The sequence below is a fragment of the Oncorhynchus kisutch genome, unplaced genomic scaffold, assembly GCF_002021735.2.
Source record: "Oncorhynchus kisutch isolate 150728-3 unplaced genomic scaffold, Okis_V2 scaffold2111, whole genome shotgun sequence".
In the NCBI taxonomy this organism is placed as follows: Eukaryota; Metazoa; Chordata; class Actinopteri; order Salmoniformes; family Salmonidae; genus Oncorhynchus; species Oncorhynchus kisutch.
In genome coordinates, this window is record NW_022264056.1 from 14,490 (window position 1) to 35,332 (window position 20,843).

At 41.3% G+C, this 20,843-nt stretch overlaps 2 protein-coding genes across 2 annotated transcripts; both read right to left on the reverse strand.

Annotated features, from left to right (window-relative positions):
• Positions 1-10,320: 10,320 nt before the first annotated feature.
• LOC109881102 (olfactory receptor 11A1-like) lies at positions 10,321-11,823 on the reverse strand. Its single transcript, XM_020473256.2, has one exon. The coding sequence runs from the start codon at positions 11,279-11,281 to the stop codon at positions 10,331-10,333; it is 951 nt and encodes a 316-aa protein (XP_020328845.2). The 5' UTR covers positions 11,282-11,823; the 3' UTR covers positions 10,321-10,330.
• A 6,367-nt stretch (positions 11,824-18,190) lies between these two features.
• On the reverse strand, positions 18,191-19,363 carry LOC109881101 (olfactory receptor 11A1-like). Its single transcript, XM_020473255.2, has one exon. The coding sequence runs from the start codon at positions 19,245-19,247 to the stop codon at positions 18,297-18,299; it is 951 nt and encodes a 316-aa protein (XP_020328844.2). The 5' UTR covers positions 19,248-19,363; the 3' UTR covers positions 18,191-18,296.
• Positions 19,364-20,843: the final 1,480 nt, after the last annotated feature.

Sequence of the window (20,843 nt, forward strand, 5' to 3'; positions counted from 1 at the left end):
CCAAGGCTGCATGTTTTATTTCTTGCCCTAGACTTAGATAGCTGATTCAAATAATCAAAGGTTGATGATTAGTTGATGATTTGAATCACCTGTGCAGTGCTAGGGCAAAAACGAAAATGTGCAACCATTGGGGTCCCCAGGACCGAGTTTGGGAAATGCTGTCTTAAAGGGACCTGATGAGAACATCACCGAATGTCCCCAGGACTGATGTTCTGAGACTACTCTACAAACATTAAAACATAATGTTAACCTTGGGACCATAAGAGGACATTCAGTACAGATTCCAGTTTGGTCCGAGTATAACGATATAATAAGGTATTTTAATGTCCCTTAGGGAACATTATGAAAAGGTTCCTATTTGTGTCATACCCTGATCTATTTCACCTGTCTTTGTGCTTGTCTCCACCCACCTCCAGGTGTCGCCCGTCTTCCCCATTATCCCCAGTGTATTTATACCTGTGTTCTCTTTTTGTCTGTTCCAGTTCGTTTTGTTCGTGAAGCCTACCAGCGTTTTCCCCCTTGCTCCTGTCTTTTTCTTGTTCCTGTTTTCTAGGTTTCCCGGTTTTGACCATTCTGCCTGCCCTGACCCTGAGCCTGCCTACCGTTCTGTACCTTGTCACACCACCCTGGATTATTGACCTCTGCCTTCCCTGACCGCGAGACTGCCTGCCGTTCTGTACAGTGTGGCAAAAAAGTATTTAGTCAGCCACCAATTGTGCAAGTTCTCCCACTTAAAAAGATGAGAGAGGCCTGTAATTTTCATCATAGGTACACTTCAACTATGACAGACAAAATGAGGAAAAAAAATCCAGAAATAACATTGTAGGATTTTTAATGAATTGATTTGCATATTATGGTGGGAAATAAGTATTTATTGTACGTCCAATGTTCTGGCAAAATTACTATCATGGCATTGTCTCTAATGCCATATCTGGGGTTTTCCTACTTGGTGTGTTGCTTAGGCACTATCCTAAGTTGATAACTATATGATAAGTCAACAGCTGTAAGGCACTAGTTTTGGGCATTCTACAGGGATGACCTATGGACTTCTGGGAAGAAAACTGGTGAGTGCTGTAAAGTCAAAGGCCTAGAAGTAAATGTTCAACTTTACTAAGGCTGATATTTTGCTTGGACCCTTAAGTGATCCTAGCATAAATCCTAATTGGATGTTCCGTTGTGCATGTGCGTTTATGCTTACACAAGCGCGCATGTCAAGGGAAGAAAACCAAGTATCCTGGCAGATTACAACTTGTTCAGAATGAGTTTGATGTAGTCAGGTAATTTTCAGGTCAATGCCTGGAGGTCAGTCAGAATTGGTGTCGAGGGAGTCTGTAGTAGTTTTTTCCTACAAGTCACTGTGTCTTCCACTATTGTAGTGGTGATAGGTATGAAGTCTATTTCACGGACGAGTTAACCTCACGACGGAAGTACTCTTTAAGTAATGGACCAGTCGTACGTGGTGTGATCATGGTTCATGACTTCTAATTTCATGACTTTTCATGACTTCTAATTTCCCTCCTGAATGGAGGATTCTATTTATTATTAACATGAGTGTTAACCATTGGAAGAGAGCACTGGAGATTCCCTTCCACGTGTTGCACTCTGCGTGACTCCTATGTCGCTGTTGTCAAGGGTAATTTGATTGGTTAGGTCTCTAACCTTCTTACTGATTGTAGCTGGTATTGTACTGGTGCTCAAAGGGACCAGTTATCTTACCGATTTATTCTGAAATATTATACTACCGGAACACATGATTGGAGCATTTTACTAGTTGTATTGTAGTTGAACCTACACATGGCAAGGACTGATTATTGTTGCCATTTGTTTTGGAGGTGGACAAGTCCACTGGACTTCCTTTACGACCAGTGTGGTACACCTCAGTACTATCTTAGATGTGTTCTAAGATAATCCCCGTCTAGAGGCCTGTCTGCTCCTCACTGTTCTCATAGGGGAGTTTACAACTAGATTTGATTTATGCTCTGGCGGCCTCGTATGGTGTTGTCCGTAGTCTCGACCCCCCCACCGGCCCCGATGAGGCTCATCATGGGTCTGGGCTACTATTCCCCCCTTTGTTTCTCGGGACCCCCCCACCAGCGGGTGGTGTTGGTGTCCGAGGCGCAAACGAAAAGGTCAGACCCTATGTACGAGTTGTCAGTGGCTGCGTTGTTATGAGAATGGCTGTAACCTTTCAATCAAATCTCCTGGTGTTTGTGCTTCAAAACACTCAGTGGCTGTCGAGGCATGTCAGTTTAAGCTTAGCAGAGGTAGACATGCTAATGTTATTTATGTTAGTGCAGGGTGAGCTGCACACAGTGGACTTCCTACTAGGGCTCACCACCTACTAGGATATCTGAATATTGCTGTATAACTGAACATGCACAATGTAATCATGTACTGTATGTCAAAGCATGTCAAATATGTACGTTGAAAAAATTGTATGGTAAAAGCAAAGTGTTTGGGTGTCCCTAACATTGCCAAAAAACAAAGAGCTGTGAATGGACCAGTGGTTCACTAATCAGGGACTTGATGAGCTTGGCAACAGTAACAAGGGTTGATGTGTAATGCTACTAGGGTATGCGTGCCCTGTGTAGAAAACGTTTCTTTGCGACTATCAAGTGACATCCCCATGACAAACCAGGAACTACAAAAAAACATCCAAGGGACCATGAAACAACGTCCCAGGATTGTCCTAAAACTGTCCTCTGGGACATCCTGGGACAAAAATGGAACTAGTCAAAACATCCATAACGCAACATCTGAAGAATGTGCTAAAAACTCAGTGGCAAGCCATGACTATCAAACGTAGGCCTTAAGAGAGACCAAAAACCTTCAATAGCCTCAAACTAAAAAAGTCACAAAAAGAACAGAACCGGCACAGACACAACATGTGACACAAAGCATTTAATAATAAGACCAGCAAAACAAAAACGCTATTTACACAATAACCAAATGAGGCAGTCTGGGTATTGTGATCACGGCGCCCTGCCTAGTGACTATCCCCTTTCCCAGCCGTAAGCACACAGTGTGCTATACTGGGAGCAGTGACATTCAAGTAATAAACCCTCACAAAAGTGTGTGGTGATGCCCAACTCGCCGCAGAACAAATATCTCCTATAGTCAACCCTTTAAACAAGACACCGCCAGACCCCTGGTGGAGTGGACGCATACACCGCTAGGTAACCCCTGCCCCTTGCTGCTACACGCCAGGGAGATAAGTCTCTACAATCCAGTTGGAGAGACGCTGCTTAGAGAGCGCCCTGCCACGAGCTGGATTAGCAAAACAGACAAAAAGCTGTTCACATAACCGGATATCAAGGGTCCATTCAATGTATGTGCGTAAAGCTTGCACCGGACACAAGGTATTTAACCTCTGTTGCTCCTCAGAAGCAAATGGACGAGGTGAAAAGGGAAATAGCTCAAAAGCTAAGGACCTGTAGGACATAGCCATGACTTTCGGGGAGAAGGCCGCATTTGGACGCAATGTTGCCCGGGGAAAACTGAATACAGGAATACAGGAAGGGTGAACTCTTGAAGGTCCACAACATGTTTAGCCGAGGCCATAGCTGCACACAGCTCTTCAAAAACCAGCGCCAAGTCCCATGTGGGCACAATAGGTTTAGATACTGGTCTGAGACAATGTAATCCTTTCAGGAACCGCACCACCAGAGGGCGAGCCCCCAGGGAGGCTCCATTAATCCCCACATGACATGCTGAGCTAGCGGCCATGTATACTTTTAACGTGGAGAATGCGTGTTCCTGCTATAAAAGCTCCTGTAAAAACATAAGGATGTCACAGAGCACTGAAAAGGAACAAGTCCTTTATCTTGGCACCAAAGCTCAAACGGTTATCACTTATACGCATACAGCCCTTTCGTGGAGGGCATCCTTGCAGACTGAATGGTAGCAATAACATTCAGAAGTAAACCCCTAGCCAGCAGATTGGCCCTCTCAGGGGCCAGGCCAATAGGAACCAAATCTCCGGCCTCTCGTGCCAAACCTGTCCATGCACCTTGGTCAACAGGGTGCTGTGCAATGGGAGTTGCCACGGGCCCTACCTAAAAGGCGAATGATCTCCACTAACCAAGGCTACTTGAGCCAACGGAGCCACAATAATTAATGATAATAAGGGTCATTTAACATTTTAAATTGTATATAACTCATTTAATTTTGCAGGACCCAGGGAAGAGTAGCTTCTGCCTTGGTCTTGGGAGTTGGTAAAGATGTGCTGTCCATTTTTGAAGAGTAGCCAATCCTCTATAGTAATGTAGCTTACATATACTGTAAATTAAAACGATATCACAAGGCCAACATAAATTGATAATTCCTTAACTTGTTCTTGATTCAGTGATAGATTTGCCCACATCTATACTCACTAATATAGATGCCTTTACATTTCTCCTTATAACATAATTCATAGCCTAAATCAAACAATATTATACTTTGCATCCTGCATTCATATGATTTATTACTTTCAAATGCAAAATAATTGATTACATGTAAAGTATGTTAAATCCAAAATGAAGACTGACCATTTCTAATACATGATGACCTGCTTAGACTAAGCTCCTCACTTGATTATTATACTTGTGAGATTGAATTTAAAAATTGCCTACCATGGTGTGATATGCGAATGGTCACCTATACATGTCAAGGAAACAATATAGAGAAAAACAGATACCATTTTTGTAACAGGCCCTCCAGGGGGTTGAAATGCCTTTCTTATGTTCTATAGAAATACAGTAATTAATAGAGAAGAGTAGATTAAACAGAGCATGTCTAGCCAATGTTAAATGGCTAGCTATTTGGCAGCTAGGAACATACTCTTAGGGAGTGCGTAACTGGCGGCAGGGAAGTCAGGCGCAGGAGAGAAAACTGGGTAATCAACAGAGCAGTTTTATTCATAAAACCACCTGTAACCAGAACCACAAACAAATGGGTACGAAACCTGTCGCGCACCAGAGAAAACGTGCACATGCACTTACAATAAACAATTCCGCACAAAGACATGGGGGGAACAGAGGGTTAAATATACAGCATGTAATGAGGGAAATTGAGACCAGGTGTGTGAGAAGACAAGACAAAACAAATGGAAAATGAAAAGTGGATCGATGATGGCTAGAAGACCGGCGACGACGAGTGCCGAGCGCCGCTCGAACAAGGTGAGAAACCGACTTCGGCGGAAGTCGTGACACATACAGAGACGCATCATAATAGCATGGAAGTAACACCGCACTGGAGCCGAATTGTAAATGGAATACATTGAACACATGGAACAGGGTGGATCTTTTTTGCATTAAAACACAATTTAAATGTATTTTCGGAAGGACTGTAATACATTAAATATACACTGAGCACAAAACGTTAAGAACAACTTACTGATATTGAGTTGCACCCCCTTTTGCCCTCAGAACAGCTTAAATTTGTCAGGGCATGGACTCTACAAGGTAAAAAGCGTTCCACATAGATGCTGGCCCATGTTGACTCCAACGCTTCCCACAATTGTGTCTTTGCCACTTTGTCAAGTTGGATGGATGTTCTTTGGGTGGTGGACCATTCTTGACTGTTATGGGCAGAGCAGACCATTCGATATGCCCTTAAATACTTTGATATGCAACCTGGAATTAAAATTGAAGAGGACCAGTGCAATATAGCGAACACATCTGTGCCATTTGTGAGTGATGTTGTTAGGCTACTTTGCATGTTGTTTCCTCATCAGAGAGCACTGGTGAACAACAAAGAAATTTCACTTCACTGAGACAACCACAAGTTCTTCAAGATGATGACTAGGCCTATATCCACACGCTTGAATGATCTGAATGATGATGATAATGATGGTGGTAGTGGTGGTGAAGGGTGTGATTTAATTTACAATATACAACAGGGGTTGGCAACTAGGTTTGGCCTCCAGCAAATTTGTTCCTCAGCTTGTAGCTAGTCGGCGTGCCAGAACATAGTTAGCCTATTAGCAAAGAGCCTACTAGCTGCCCAATTCATAGCCCTACACAGTGTGTGCTACACTACACATTTAACACATGTGGTTAGTGGGCTAATAAATTCAATTATAGTAACATAATAATTTCGATCTGATTATAGAAGTAAAATCCCAATGTTAATAGGCCTACCAAATCGATTAAAAGATAGCCTATTCATCGTAGCATATGTCTCCAATGCCAAACCAGTGTGTCTTGTTTACAACAAAATTGTCGCTGTTTGCAAAGAATTCAATCTGAAATGTCATTATGAATCCATGCATGGTACTTTCAGAAGATAATTTTCCACACCAGACATGAGGCCCGAGTCCAACACAGAAAGGAGGTAGGCCTTTTAAGGAGTGCATGATGACAGTATTGAAGGAAATAGCCATAGGCCTACTGACAAGTATATGGATAAAATCATTGCGTCTGCCAGTAAGCCTACTGTACCTCTTATTTCTTAAATAGTGCCCCAACAAAGCCCTCTTGTTTGTTAATATGCCTAATCAATTTTCAGCACCGGGCACTGTCCATATTGACTTTAGAAATGCAAGTGGTGTAGCGAACACATACCAGCATATTTTTTAAGAATCAATGGGTATATATTATTATTTATTCATTATTATAATTTTTGCTCCCCAATTTCATGATATCCAATTGGTAGTTACAGTCTTGTCCTATCGCTGCAACTCCCGTACGGACTCAGGAGAGGCGAAGGTTGAGAGCCATGCGTCCTCCGAAACACGACTCCGCCAAGCCACACTGCTTCTTGACACACTGCTCGCTTATCCCGGAAGCCAGCCTCACCAATGTGTCGGAGGAAACACTGCACAGCTAGCGACCGAAGTCAGCGTGCATGAGCCTGGCCCGCCACAAGGAGTCGCTAGAGTGCAATGGGACAAGGACATCCTAGCTGGCCAAATCCTCCCCTAGCCCGGACGACGCTGGGCTAATTGAGACCTCATGGGTCTCCCAGTTGTGGCTGGCACAGCCCTGGACACAGCCCGGGATTGAACCCGGATCTGTAGTGACGCCTCTAACACTGAGATGTTGTGCCTTAGACCACTTTGCCACTCGGGAGGCCCTGGGTATATATTATTAATTTGTAAGTCCAAAAATGCATATAGCAACAGGCTGTGTTAGTGGCCTATGATCCTGTTATAACAATGTATGTGTGTGGACTCTGGCCTGGCACTCTACACTATAGAAGAAGTATGCAACATCACCAATGGGCTGGACAGGCAACAATAGCAGATATCTTATTTATGTGCACCATGTACAATAAAAACATGGTTCATTGAAACCAATCAAAAGCCTCTGACAAAGGGACAGTTTCCTGACCCCAGATTAAGTATAGTCCTGATACCACTGACAGGTATCTGGGTATTGTTGAGGGGCTACCTTATTAGCTTCAGTCTGAATGAGGGTGCAACACAAAAGTCTGAGGAGAGGTCATCGTTGGAAGCCTGGCCCCAGATATGTTTGTACTATCATTCCAACTCCTTGTCATGTATGGAATGACAAGGAGTGTAATGTTAGCACAAGCAATCTGGTACCCAGGCTACATAGTTAGTCCTCTGTAGTTTTTCCTGGACATGTGATCTAACCAGGGAAAATAGAGGAGCCTTAGTCCCAGCTGTAGTGTAAAATCTAGGCCCAGAACTTTTCCTGCTCAGGTAAAAGTGAGGACCCTTATTGTCACTCTGGGCTTCCTTAGGCAGGAGAGAATATAGTAGACGGTTGCTGTCAAACAGTGATTGATGGGTTTTCTGTGTCCTTTGGTTTTGGTTGTGCTCTCGTTGACCACTTAAGGACATCCACTCCGGATGTTCACACAATATTTAGTGTGTCCACTTGTAACCTGACACCACCCCATGTAACCAAGCCCCACACACCCACCCAAGGGGAAAGACAGAGGGAGAGAAATATTTATTTAATTGAAGGTCAATTAAATGTTCCTTCAAAAGTTTTATTTTCTACAAAACCTTTAGTACAGACATTTAAACAATTAATAAAGTTTACTCTGCAAGTTTACTAAAGTTTACTAATATTAAACTCTGATACTAATGTTTATTACTAAACCTCTATATAGATCATACATGTTATTATTACACAATACTACACATTACTACCTAATACATGTTTATATTTATTTTTTGAAAAGTGTTTTATCTTCCTTCCTTGTAAAATAGTTTCATGAGCATGGCCCTTGTCTCCTTGTAACCTCCCACAAGTTATCTGTGGTTTATCTCTCGAGGTTTCTTCTCGCTCATGGTGTTCACAGGACAAAGCTAACACCATGCCCAAACCGGACACGCGTGTGCATCAGCGTGTGCCATTGTGCGCAAATTGATTTTGTTACCCCAACCCAAACGTGATCACGACAAGCAGGTTGAAATATCAAAACAAACTCTGAACCAATTATATTAATTTTGGGATAGGTCGAAAAGCATGAAACATTTATGGCAATTTGGCTAGCTTGCAGTTGTTATATACATATTGAGTTGTTATTTTATCTGAAATGCTCAAGGTCCTCTAATCCAACAATTAATCTACACATAAAACGGTCAACTGAATTGTTTCTAGTCATCTCTCCTCCTTCCAGGCTTTCCAGAAATGACTTTTTCCTGTTCATTCTATAATGGGTCACAAGCTCACTACACAGCAGTTCCACAAGCTCACTACACAGCAGTTCCACAAGTTCACTATAAAACTTCCCAACTGTTTGAACTGTTCAAAAGTTAAAACTCAGGCCTCCCCGGAAAATACTTTTGACATATTTTACTTCAAACACATTTCTTTAAGTTCAACAAGGTCACTACACATCAATCACCAGGCCATTACTTTAGACTTCAACATGTGTTTTACTTCAAACACATTTCTTTAAGTTCAACAAGGTCACTACACATCAATCACCAGGCCATTACTTTAGACTTCAACATGTGTTTTACTTCAAACACATTTCTTTAAGTTCAACAAGGTCACTACACATCAATCACCAGGCCATTACTTTAGACTTCAACATGTGTTTTACTTCAAACACATTTCTTTAAGTTCAACAAGGTCACTACACATCAATCACCAGGCCATTACTTTAGACTTCAACATGTGTTTTACTTCAAAGAAACAGGTGCACTATCAAGTTACATAATGACACACTAAATATCGTGACCACGGAGAGGATGTCATTAAGAGATCAACGAGAGGACAATCAAAGGACAGCAACCGTCTACTATATTCTCTCAAGTACACTCTCAGGTCCTACCCTCCCAGAGGGGATGACAGAAGGTGTCCCCCCCCCAAGTTGCACCCTATTCCCTTTATCCGGGGTATTATATACTTACCATATGAGCTCCGGAGCGTGCTGGTCTTCTGTTCTACCTGAGAATTAATTGCACTCACCTGGTGTTGCAGGTCTAAATCAGTCCCTGATTAGAGGGGAACAACGAAAAAAAGCAGTGGAAGTGGCTTCAAGGTCCAGAGTTGAATAGGGTACCATTTGGGATACAGTCAAGACCAGCCATGCCTCTACAGGAGCCCCCCAGGTCTCTACAGGTTACTAGCTGCATTAATTGGTTCCCAGGGAACGAGGCAGTACAGTGGACTAACGACCTGTTACCTAATGACTCAATTAAAATGTTTTTTACGGTCTTATTATTGGCGCCTGCTTTCCCCATGGTAAAGTGTGGATGGAGTACATTAACCAATGTGTTTTATACATACATCCTCATAAGCCTTATTGGATTATTACATTCTGTAGGTCAAACATATCTCACTGTGACCCTGGAAAAACAAGATGCCTTATCTCAATAAAGGTATCTGGTCCAGAAAGAAAATAGTTTGTTTTCATGCTGAAGTATTTTGCTAGATTTCTCTCCCAAAATGTACCCACTGAGCCCATTTTCCATTAGTGATGAACCTAATGGTGTGCTATAAGGTGGGCTTACCTTTTACACATTTACATCAATTTATTCACTGTTGTTGATTGATCCAGACAGTTTTGCATATCCAGATATATTTGGCTGTCTAATTCAAGCCCAATTCTGATCATTTGCCAATAATTTGTCTTTTGACCAACCAGATCAGATCATATGCCAATAACAAAGATCAGAATTGGGCTTGCTATGTAAAAGCAGCCTTACATACTTACATTTAAGTAAGGAATTCAAAGTCATGAACTTCTTCTTCTTTATTTTTTTTTATGTGACATTATTTCGTAAATTAGCAAATGTTTTACACATCTGATTTGCCATCCTCTGCCCAATTCATTATAGCGACAAGCCTATCAGTAACAAAACACAAGTCAATATCACAAATATCGAACAATCAGGACGGAAAAGGTCACACTAATGTCTAGCTTATGTTTTAGGGTACAGACCTACAGGTAGTATGTATTTACAAGCCTGTCTGATTTTAGCCATCCTAACTCCATACACAATAGGATTTAAAAGTGGCTGGCACATCAGATAGTACACTGATAAAATAGTGTGAAGTACAGTTGGAACATTTCTCATAGGGCTATCAAATCTACTCTGGAGCAGAGTTAAGAAACAGCCGAAAGAGAAGTTGAGCAGCGAGGCCAGATGAGGAGAACAGGTGCTGAAAGCTTTCTGTCTGGTCTCGATCGAAGATTTCAAACAAATGGTCAGAATCTTAATATACGACAACACAATAGTAATTAAAGGGACAGTGACAGACAAAACAATACCACAGAGTCCATAGATCTTATTAACTGCCACGTCTGAAGTTGAACAGGCAAGTTTAACTACCAGGTAGTTGTCACAATACACTTTGTCTATGACGTTTCCACACAATTGCAAACGAATAGTTAAAGACAGTTGTATGCTGAATTTTGCAAAAGAGTACAACCATATTACACAAATTAAAATACACACCATGCTGGGTGTCATGATGACGTTATACTGTAGTGGATGACATATAGCAAGGTACCTGTCGTAGGACATGACTGCTAAATTGCTGAATTCAATAGATCCATATGTGTACAAGACAAATATCTGTAGGTAACAGCACACAGTGGAAACTGTATGGTCATCTGAAACCAAATGAGTCATGAGAGCAGGAAACAAACCAGTGGTACCATACAAGTCATTTACAAACAAACTGCACAGAAACAGATACATGGGTTCATGAAGGCTCCTCTCCATACATATTACCACAATAAGCACTGTGTTCGCAAAAACTATGGAGACGTATAAGACAGTTAATATAATGAAATACAAGTACTTTAAGTGTCCAATGTCACTATATCCAGCTAGGATAAATGACGTGAGTTGTGTTGTGTTCATCATTTTCCCAATAGTATAGAAGTATTTGTAGATATATTTAGTTCACAAGTGAAGAAAAACTGTGTCTATCAGGTGAAATTATTAATCTCTTATTGATTCAACATTTCTTAATTCTTAGAATTGCCATCAATTATCTACTTTTTGCATTATTGCCACAGTGTTACTATTCAAAGTGATTACCCCCATAGGCATCATCATGGAAAAACATTGTTACCTGTGGCTGTGATGGACACGGAGTAGAACATAAAGCAAACATCATTCATCCCTACTGTAGTTCAATAATATTTATATTTTGAATAACAAACGCAATTGACACAGTTACAGTTTACCGGTCTTTGCTTTACTGTTACACTTACAAACACTGCAGTCATAGTGTGTGAATCAAAACAGGATGCTAGTCATGCAGAGCTGTGGTGTGGTAATGCTCCACATCATAAGTCACATACATCTTACCATTAGAGGGTTCAATCCCTGTCCACCTTTCTCACTGATTCTCCCACTTGCCTGTCTCCTCCTCTAATTTCCTTACTGTCTGAATGAAGAGTCAAAACATCAATAAAAATACGTACATATATATCTTTAAAACAGGATTTAAGTCTAGATCACCTTGTATCTTTCTCCAGACTGCCGTTGTGTGGACATAGATCTACTGTTTGTTCTGTGTCAGTGGACTATTCCACACTAAAGTACTGTCACATCACTGACCTTTTATACCTTTTAAAGGAAGAAAAAAACAGTGTACAGCAGTGAGTTTACTTGAACTCCAATGACACCAATAATTTAATTGTCATGGTGTGACTCTCAGTGTCCCATGGGTGGTTAGGTCAGTGCAGTGGCTGCTCAGCCAATAAGAAAAATAAGTAGCCTGCAAGATTTTCTCTCCGCTGCCAAATCCTGCTTAGGTCATCCAAAAGGCTAGAGCTGGCCCTGGACCAGAGAGTGTTGCATGGTTCATCCCAATTTTCATTTGATCTGGAGCAGTTACATCGATAATAGAGAGAGAGCGAGTGTGTGTTTTAGTGATTGCGGTTATATCCGAGAGGCAGACGGATTTAAAATGAGGAAATAGGAAACAATAGCCTACCTTAAAACATCAAAACATTTATAATTCCTGTGCAATTGGCTGTTAACTAACATGCTATTTGACATTCACAATTAACTTTGTGGTTGAAAGTATTTTCTCAAAGCCATACTGCCCCCACAAGACAAAGTTACACTTTAAACTTGATGAACTTGGTAACCATGCATGGCAGGTGAGCATTTTACATATAGAATGAAGTCTTTGTTGGAGGATCTTGCCATTCAAGGTTAGATCCTCCAGTGGAGGCTGAATACAGGTGAATTACTACAAAATGTGTAACTTAAACAAGAAACTCAATGCAGAGAACTGGCAACCTTTTTCTTCCACTTTTATGTGATACTCTTGTTGCCAAACAAACATTGTTGCAAAACAGATGTAGCTACCCATGGCATTGAAATAGAATAGTTAAAACTATTTTGAGGTGTCTGTTAACAAATGTTGCATATGGAGCCAGATAGCTGCCAAAACATTGAACGTACATATCGTTAGGATCATAACAAAATCCACATGTAAATTGTTAAACTCGTAAGAAAAGCCATGCATGAAACATGAAACGTAAACGTGAAATTTAATCTATAATGAAAGTATATTTATAGTAATTTAATTTGAATTTGGCGCAATTTCACCAGATGTTGGCCAGGTGGGACGGTAGCGTCCCACACCCCCTAGAGAGGTTAAACATAGCCTAAGTTTGGAATAAACCTATTCCCACACTTTAAAATAAGTCTGTTGCAGTGGTCTTAGTTAGTCATCCCATAGGCTATTCTCTTCATCATGTCACTGCTGCCCAGTTGAAGAACTTGTGATCTCCATGCAGCACCACAGCGCCATGCGCCTTTGGAAAATAACCCCTCAGCCTCAGAAGATGCAATGGTGGCCCTCTTGAAGCATGTGGGAACATCAGACTGGGATAGGGATTGATTGAATATGTCCAGAAACACACCAGCCAGCTGGTCTGCGCATGCTCTGAAGACGTGGCTAGGGATCAAGTCTGGGCCGGAAGAATTGCGAGGGTTAACACGTTTAAATGTTTTACTCACGTTGGCCGCGTTGAAGGAGAGCCCGAAGGTTTTGGTAGTGGCACTGTATTGTCCTCAAAGCGAGCAAAGGAGTTGTTTAATTTGCCTGGGAGCAAGACGTCGGTGTCTACGACGGGGCTGGTCTTATTTTTGTAATCCGTGATTGACTGTAGACCCTGCCACATACGTCTCGTGTCTGAGCCGTTGAATTGCAACTCTACCTTGTCTCTATACTGACGCTTCGCTTGTTTGATTGCCTTGTGGAGGGAATAGCTACGCTCTTTGTATTCGGTCATGTTTCCAGTCACCTTGCCGTGACTGATTATAAGCAGTGGCTCGCGCTTTCAGTTTTGCGCTGCCATCAATCCACGGTTTCTGGTTGGGGAAGGTTTTAATAGTCACCGTGGGTACAACATCACCGATGCACTTGCTAATTAACTCGCTCACCGAATCAGCATATACTGTACATCAATGTTGTTGTCTGAGGCTATCTGGAACATATTCCAGTCCATGTGAACGAAGCAATCTTGAATCTGATTGGTCGGACCAGCATTGAACAGACCAGAGCACGGGCGGTTCCTGTTTTAGTTTCTGTCTATAGGCTGGGAGCAGCAAAATGGAGTCGTTGTCAGATTTGTCGAAAGGAGGGCTAGGGAGGGCTTTGTATGCGTCACAGAAGTTAGAGTAGCAATGATCCAGAATGCTGCCAGCCCAGGTCGCACATTCGATATGCTGATAAAATTTAGGGAGCCTTGATTTCAGATTAGCTTTGTTAAAATCCCCAGCTACAATAAATGCAGCCTCAGGATATGTTGTTTCCAGTTTACATAGAGTCCAATGAAGTTCTTTCAGGTGTCTGCTTGGGGGGGATATACACGGCTGTGATTATAATCGAAGAGAATTCTCTTGGAAGATAATCAAGTCGGCATTTGATTGTAAGGAATTCTAGGTCAGGAGAGCAAAAGGACTTGAGTTCCTGTATGTTGTTATGATCACACCATGACTAGTTAATCATATGGCATACAACTCGTCCTTCTTCTTACCAGAGAGATAATTTGTTTCTGTCGGCTTGATACGCGAAGAAACCGGGTGGCTGTACTGACTCTGATAACATATCCCGAGTGAGGCATGTTTCCGTGAAACAGAGAATGTTACAATCTCTGATGTCTCTCTGGAAGGCAACCCTTGCTCAAATTTCGTCTACCTTGTTGTCAAGAGACTGGACATTGGCGAGAAGTATACTCGGGAGTAGTGAGCGATGTGCTCGTCTACAGAGCCTGACCAGAAAACCGCTCCATCTGCCCCTTCTGCGTCACCGTTCTTTTGGGTCGCCTACTGGGATCTGATCCATTGTCCTATGTGGTGGTCCAAACAGAGAATCCGCTTCGGGAAAGTCGTATTCCTGGTTGTAATGTTGGCAAGTTGATGTTGCTCTTATATCCAATAGTTCTTCCTGGCTGTATGTAATAAGACTTAAGATTTCCTGGGGTAACAATGTAAGAAATAATACAAAATACTGCATAGTTTCCTATGAACGCGAAGAGAGGCGACCATCTCTGTCTGCGCCATCTTCAATAGGGCTGCTGTCGGCGCCATCTTCAGATAGGGCTGCTGTTCTCATACCAGACTGAATTGAATAAAAAAATCTAATAGGGTCCCAAAATATTGGGACTTTACATTTAAGAGTTTAAGAATCAATGGGTATACATTATTAATTTATAAGTGAAAAAAATGTGTGTAATTTGTTAGTGGCCTATGATCCTGTTAAAACAATGTATGTGTGAGGACTCTGGCCTAGCACTAAAATGTAGAAGTAGTATGTGAACTCACCAATAGGCTGGGCAGGCAACAATATCAGCAGAGGTGGGACCAAGTCATTGTTTTACAAGTCACAAGTAAGTCTCAAGTCTTAGCACTGAAGTCCCAACTCAAGTTCTAAGTCAAGACAGGCAAATCCGAGTCAAGTCTCAAGTAAAGACCATCAAGTATCAAGTCAAGTCTCAAGTCAAGTCTCAAGTCCTAAACTTTGAGTTTCGAGTCCTAAACAAGTCATAATGTGCTCTTCACCAAATGTAATACCATTTCATATTTTTAACAAGAGTAATAGTTAGTATATTACATTTACACAAATCATGAATGCTTTTAACATTATATTTCCATGGAAATACATGGATAGCCATGAGAAAGACCCCCCCCCCCCATAGAGATTGAGGCGCAATCTGGCGCAATCGGGCGATGTAGGCCTGTACACAATCGCCCAACCTTAACACACACACTCGCACACACACACACACACACACACACACACACACACACACACACACACACACACACACACACACACACACACACACACACACACACACACACACACACACACACGCACACACACACACACACACACACACACACACACACACACACACACACACACACACACACACACACACACACACACACACACACACACACACGCTCTCTCTACAGTAGGCTAAAGTATGTCAATGGTAGTAACATTAGGCAGGATTTAGGCTACAAACTGCCTAGCCAGCTGTAGCTCAATCTTGAGTGCAATGATCACGTTCCCGCACTGACTGACTATATGGAGGCTCATTGATGTAACGTTACGTTAGCCTACATGATACACTAGTAAAGTAATAAAATATATAGCTGTTGGCTATATTAGCCACGAATTACCGTTCTTCGTGCAGCTTCAAATGTCGAACAAAGTTGGAAATTGCTGTGCCTCTGTCTATAATTTTCTTCCCGCATGTTTTGCAAGTTGCAATCCGTTTTTTGTTGATACAGCATCGTCTTTATATCCAAAAATAATAATTTTGCATATCATCTTTCCAAGGGCTCCATCTGAATTCACCCGCCGACGTTCCTCTGCACTGCCACGCACAACTTTTTCTCAGCTGGCACAATTTGATTGGCTGCTGTCCAATTGTAACTGTAATCCGTTAAATGAAGAGTTGATGCCCTGCACACTTTTTTTCATAGTATAATTTTTAATATTTGGGGAGGGTATCAAGTCAGGTCGAGTCATAAGGCTGAAGTCCAAGTCAAGTCACGAGTCATTGGTGTTAAAGTCAAAATCGAGTTGCAAGTCATCATATTTGTGACTTGATTCTGACTCGAGTCCAAGTCATGTGACTCGAGTCCACACCTCTGAATATCAGATCTCTTATTTATGTGCACCATGTACAATGAAGACACAGTTTAGTGCGGTGGCAGGTAGCATAGTGGTTAGCGCATTAACAGTAACAGTAACAGAAAGGATGCTGGATCAAATCCCCGAGCTGACAAGGTAAAAATCTATCCTTCTGAACAAGGCAGTTAACTGCCTTGTAAATCAATGAGCCTCCATATTTGTTCTTAACTGACTTGCCTAGTTAAATAAATGTTCAATAAAAAAATAAAAAAAGTTAAACTAATTGAAAGCCTCTGACAAAGGAATGGTTTCCCAGACCCAGATTAAGTATAGTCCTGGACCAACCACTGGCAGGTATTGTTGACAGGCTACCTTGGTAGCTTCATTCTGAATGAGGGTGTAACACAACAGTCTGAGGAGAGGTCATTGTTGGTAGCCTGGCCCCGATCTGTTTGTGCTATCGTTCTAACTCCTTGTCATGTATGGAATGACAAGGAGCTGAATGTTAGCACAAACAGACTAGGACCCAGGCTATGTAGTTAGGGCTCTGTTGTTTTTCCTGACCATATAATCTAACCAGGGAAAACAGAGAATAACTCAGGATGCCAAGTCCTAGCTATAGTCTAAAACCTAGGCCCAGAGCTTTTTCTGTTCAGGTAAAAGTGAGGGCCCTTATTTTCTCTCGGGGCTTCCTTAGGCTTACAGTACACTTTTCCCCCCCAAAATGGCATCATATTCCCTATATCAGGGCTATTAAACTCTTACCCTACGAAGTCTGGGTCCTGCTGCTTTTCTTTTCTGTTCTACAGGACCTGATAATTAGTCCCTGATTAGAGGGGAACAATGAAAAAAGCAGTGGAAGTGGCTCCGGGGTCCAGAGTTGAATAGGGTACCATTTGGGATACAGTCAAGACCAGCCGTGCCTCTACAGGAGCCCCCCAGGTCTCTACAGGTTACTAGCTGCATTAATTGGTTCCCAGGGAACGAGGTGATAGAGTGGACTAATGACATGGTACCTAATTACTCAATAAACATGTTTCTTACAGTTTTATTATTGGCTTCTGCTTTCCCCGTGGTAAAGTGTGGATGGAGTACATTAACCAACGTGTCTTATTGGATTGTTATATTCTGTAGGTCAAACATATATCACTGTGACCCCGGAAAAACAAGATACCTTTTATCTCAGTAAAGGTATCTGGTCCAGACAGAATATAGTTTGATTTCATACTAAAGTATTTCCCAAGATTTCTCTCTGAAAATGTCAAACAATCATGTACCCACTGGGCCCATTTTCCATTAGTGATGGACCTAATGGTGGGCTATAAGGTGGGCTTACCTTTCACACATTTAAATCCATTTATTCACTGTTTTTGATTGATCCAGACAGTTTTGCATATCTTGATTTATTTGTGTTTACACAAAGATTTTATGTGTTTACACAGGTGGTCTAATTCTAATTCTGATATTTGCCAATAATTTGTCTTTTGACCAACCAGATCAGATATTTTGCCAATAATAAAGATCAGAATTGGACTTGCTTTGTGAATGCAGCCTTAGAAACTTCAATTTAAGAGAGAAATTCAATGTCATGAACTTCTCCTGTTTATATTTGATTTCTATGACAATATTTCATAAATTAGCAAATGTTTTACATTTACCATCCTCACCCCCATTCATTTTTGCAACTAGCCTAAGTAACAAAACACAAGTCAACATCACAAATATCGAACAATCAGGATGGAAAAGGTCACACTAATGTCTAGCTTATGTTTTAGGGTACAGACCTACAGGTAGTATGTATTTACAAGCCTGTCTGATTTTAGCCATCCTAACTCCATACACAATAGGATTTAAAAGTGGCTGGCACATCAGATAGTACACTGATAAAATAGTGTGAAGTACAGTTGGAACTTTTCTCATAGGGCTATCAAATCTACTCTGGAGCAGAGTTAAGAAACAGCCGAAAGAGAAGTTGAGCAGCGAGGCCAGATGAGGAGAACAGGTGCTGAAAGCTTTCTGTCTGGTCTCGATGGAAGATTTCAAACAAATGGTCAGAATCTTAATATAAGAGAACACAATAGTAATTAAAGGGACAGCGACAGTCAAAACAATACCACAGAGTCCAGAGATGTTATTAACTGTCGCGTCTGAAGTTGAACAGGCAAGTTTAACTACCAGGTAGTTGTCACAATACACTTTGTCTATGACGTTTCCACACAATCGCAAACGAATGGTTAAAGACAGTTGTATGGTGAATTTGACAAAAGAGTACAACCATATTACACAAATTAAAATACACACCCTGTTGGGTGTCATGATGACGTTATACTGTAGTGGATGACATATAGCAAGGTACCTGTCGTAGGACATGACTGCTAAATTGATGAATTCAGTAGATCCATATGTGTACAAGACAAATATCTGTAGGTAACAGCACACAGTGGAAACTGTATGGTCATCTGAAACCAAATGAGTCATGAGAGCAGGAAACAAACCAGTGGTACCATACAAGTCATTTACAAACAAACTGCACAGAAACAGATACATGGGTTCATGAAGGCTCCTCTCCATACATATTACCACAATAAGCACTGTGTTCGCAAAAACTATGGAGACGTATAAGACAGTTAATATAATGAAATACAAGTACTTTAAGTGTCCAATGTCACTATATCCAGCTAGGATAAATGACGTGAATTGTGTTGAGTTCATCATTTTCCCAATAGTACCTATAGATGTATTTGGAGATATAGTTAGTTCACAATACAAGTACAACAGTGTCTATCAGGTGAAACAATCTATCTCTTATTGACATCTCATAATTGCTTCATTCTTATAATTACCACTGATTATCAAGATTCATTGCATCATTGCCACAGCATTACTCTTCAAAGGGATTCCATGGAAAAAACATTGTTACCTGTGGTTGTAATGGACATTGAGTAGAACATACGGCAAACGTCATTCATCGTGTAAGTTCAATAATATTCACATTTTGTATAACAAATACAATTGACACACTCTCAGCTTACAATTTGTTGCTTTACTATTAAACTTGCATACACTCCAACTATAATGTGAGAATGAAACAGGATGCTAGTCTTGCAGAGCTGTGGTGCGGTAATTCTCCCTGGCAAAAGTCACATATAACTCACCAGACACCAGGATTCAATCCCTGTGCCCACCTTCTCACTGATTCTCCCACTTGCCTGTCTCCTCCTCTGAATGAAGAGTCAAAACATCAATAAAGATACGTACATATATATCTTTAAAACAGGATTTAAGTCTAGATCACCTTGTATCTTTCTCCAGACTGCCGTTGTGTGGACATAGATCTACTGTATGTTCTGTGTCAGTGGACTATTCCACACTAAACTACTGTCACATCACTGACCTTTTATACCTTTTAAAGCAAAAAACAAACAGTATACAGCAGTGTGTTTACTTGAACTCCAATGACACAAATAATTTAATTGTCATGGTGTGACTCTCAGTGTCCCATGGGTGGTTAGGTCAGTGCAGTGCCAGCTCAGCCAATAAGAAAAATAAGTAGCCTGCAAGATTTCTCTCCGCTGCCAAATCCCGCTTAGGGCCCACTAAAGGCAAGAGCTGACCCTGGACCAAGTTATGTTGGAAGGTCCACCCTCATTTTCATTTAATCTGGATCAGTTTAAATTGATAATAGAGTGTGTGTGAATGTATATGTGTGTGTGTGTGTGTGTGTGTGTGTGTGTGTGTGTGTGTGTGTGTGTGTGTGTGTGTGTGTGTGTGTGTGTGTGTGTGTGTGTGTGGTGTGTGTGTGTGTTAGTGATGTGCGGGTTGACTCATTCGCTGTGGTTATATCAGTGGGACAGGCGGGTTTAAAGTGAGGAAATAGAAAACAATAGCATTAAACATTAAAACATGTATAATTCCTGTGCAATTTATATCTATCTATAGGTGACATTTTTTTTATTTTTATTTTACCTTTATTTTACTAGGCAAGTCAGTTAAGAACAAATTCTTATTTCAATGACGGCCTAGGAACAGTGGGTTAACTGCCTGTTCAGGAGCAGAACGACAGATTTGTACCTTGTCAGCTCGGGGATTTGAACACTTGCAACCTTTCGGTTTACTAGTCCTACGCTCTAACCGCTAGGCTACCCTGCCGCCCCACATTGAGGTTTTCCATTCCTTATTTTAGGCTACATCGCATGTATGTAAGCCTAAGCTTTAGGGCCAAACATTAGGTACACCAAATAGGCTACAAGCCAATCACCAAATGCTTTTGGGAACGGGCAGAGAAAGTAAAAGAGAAAATAAAGAGAAGTG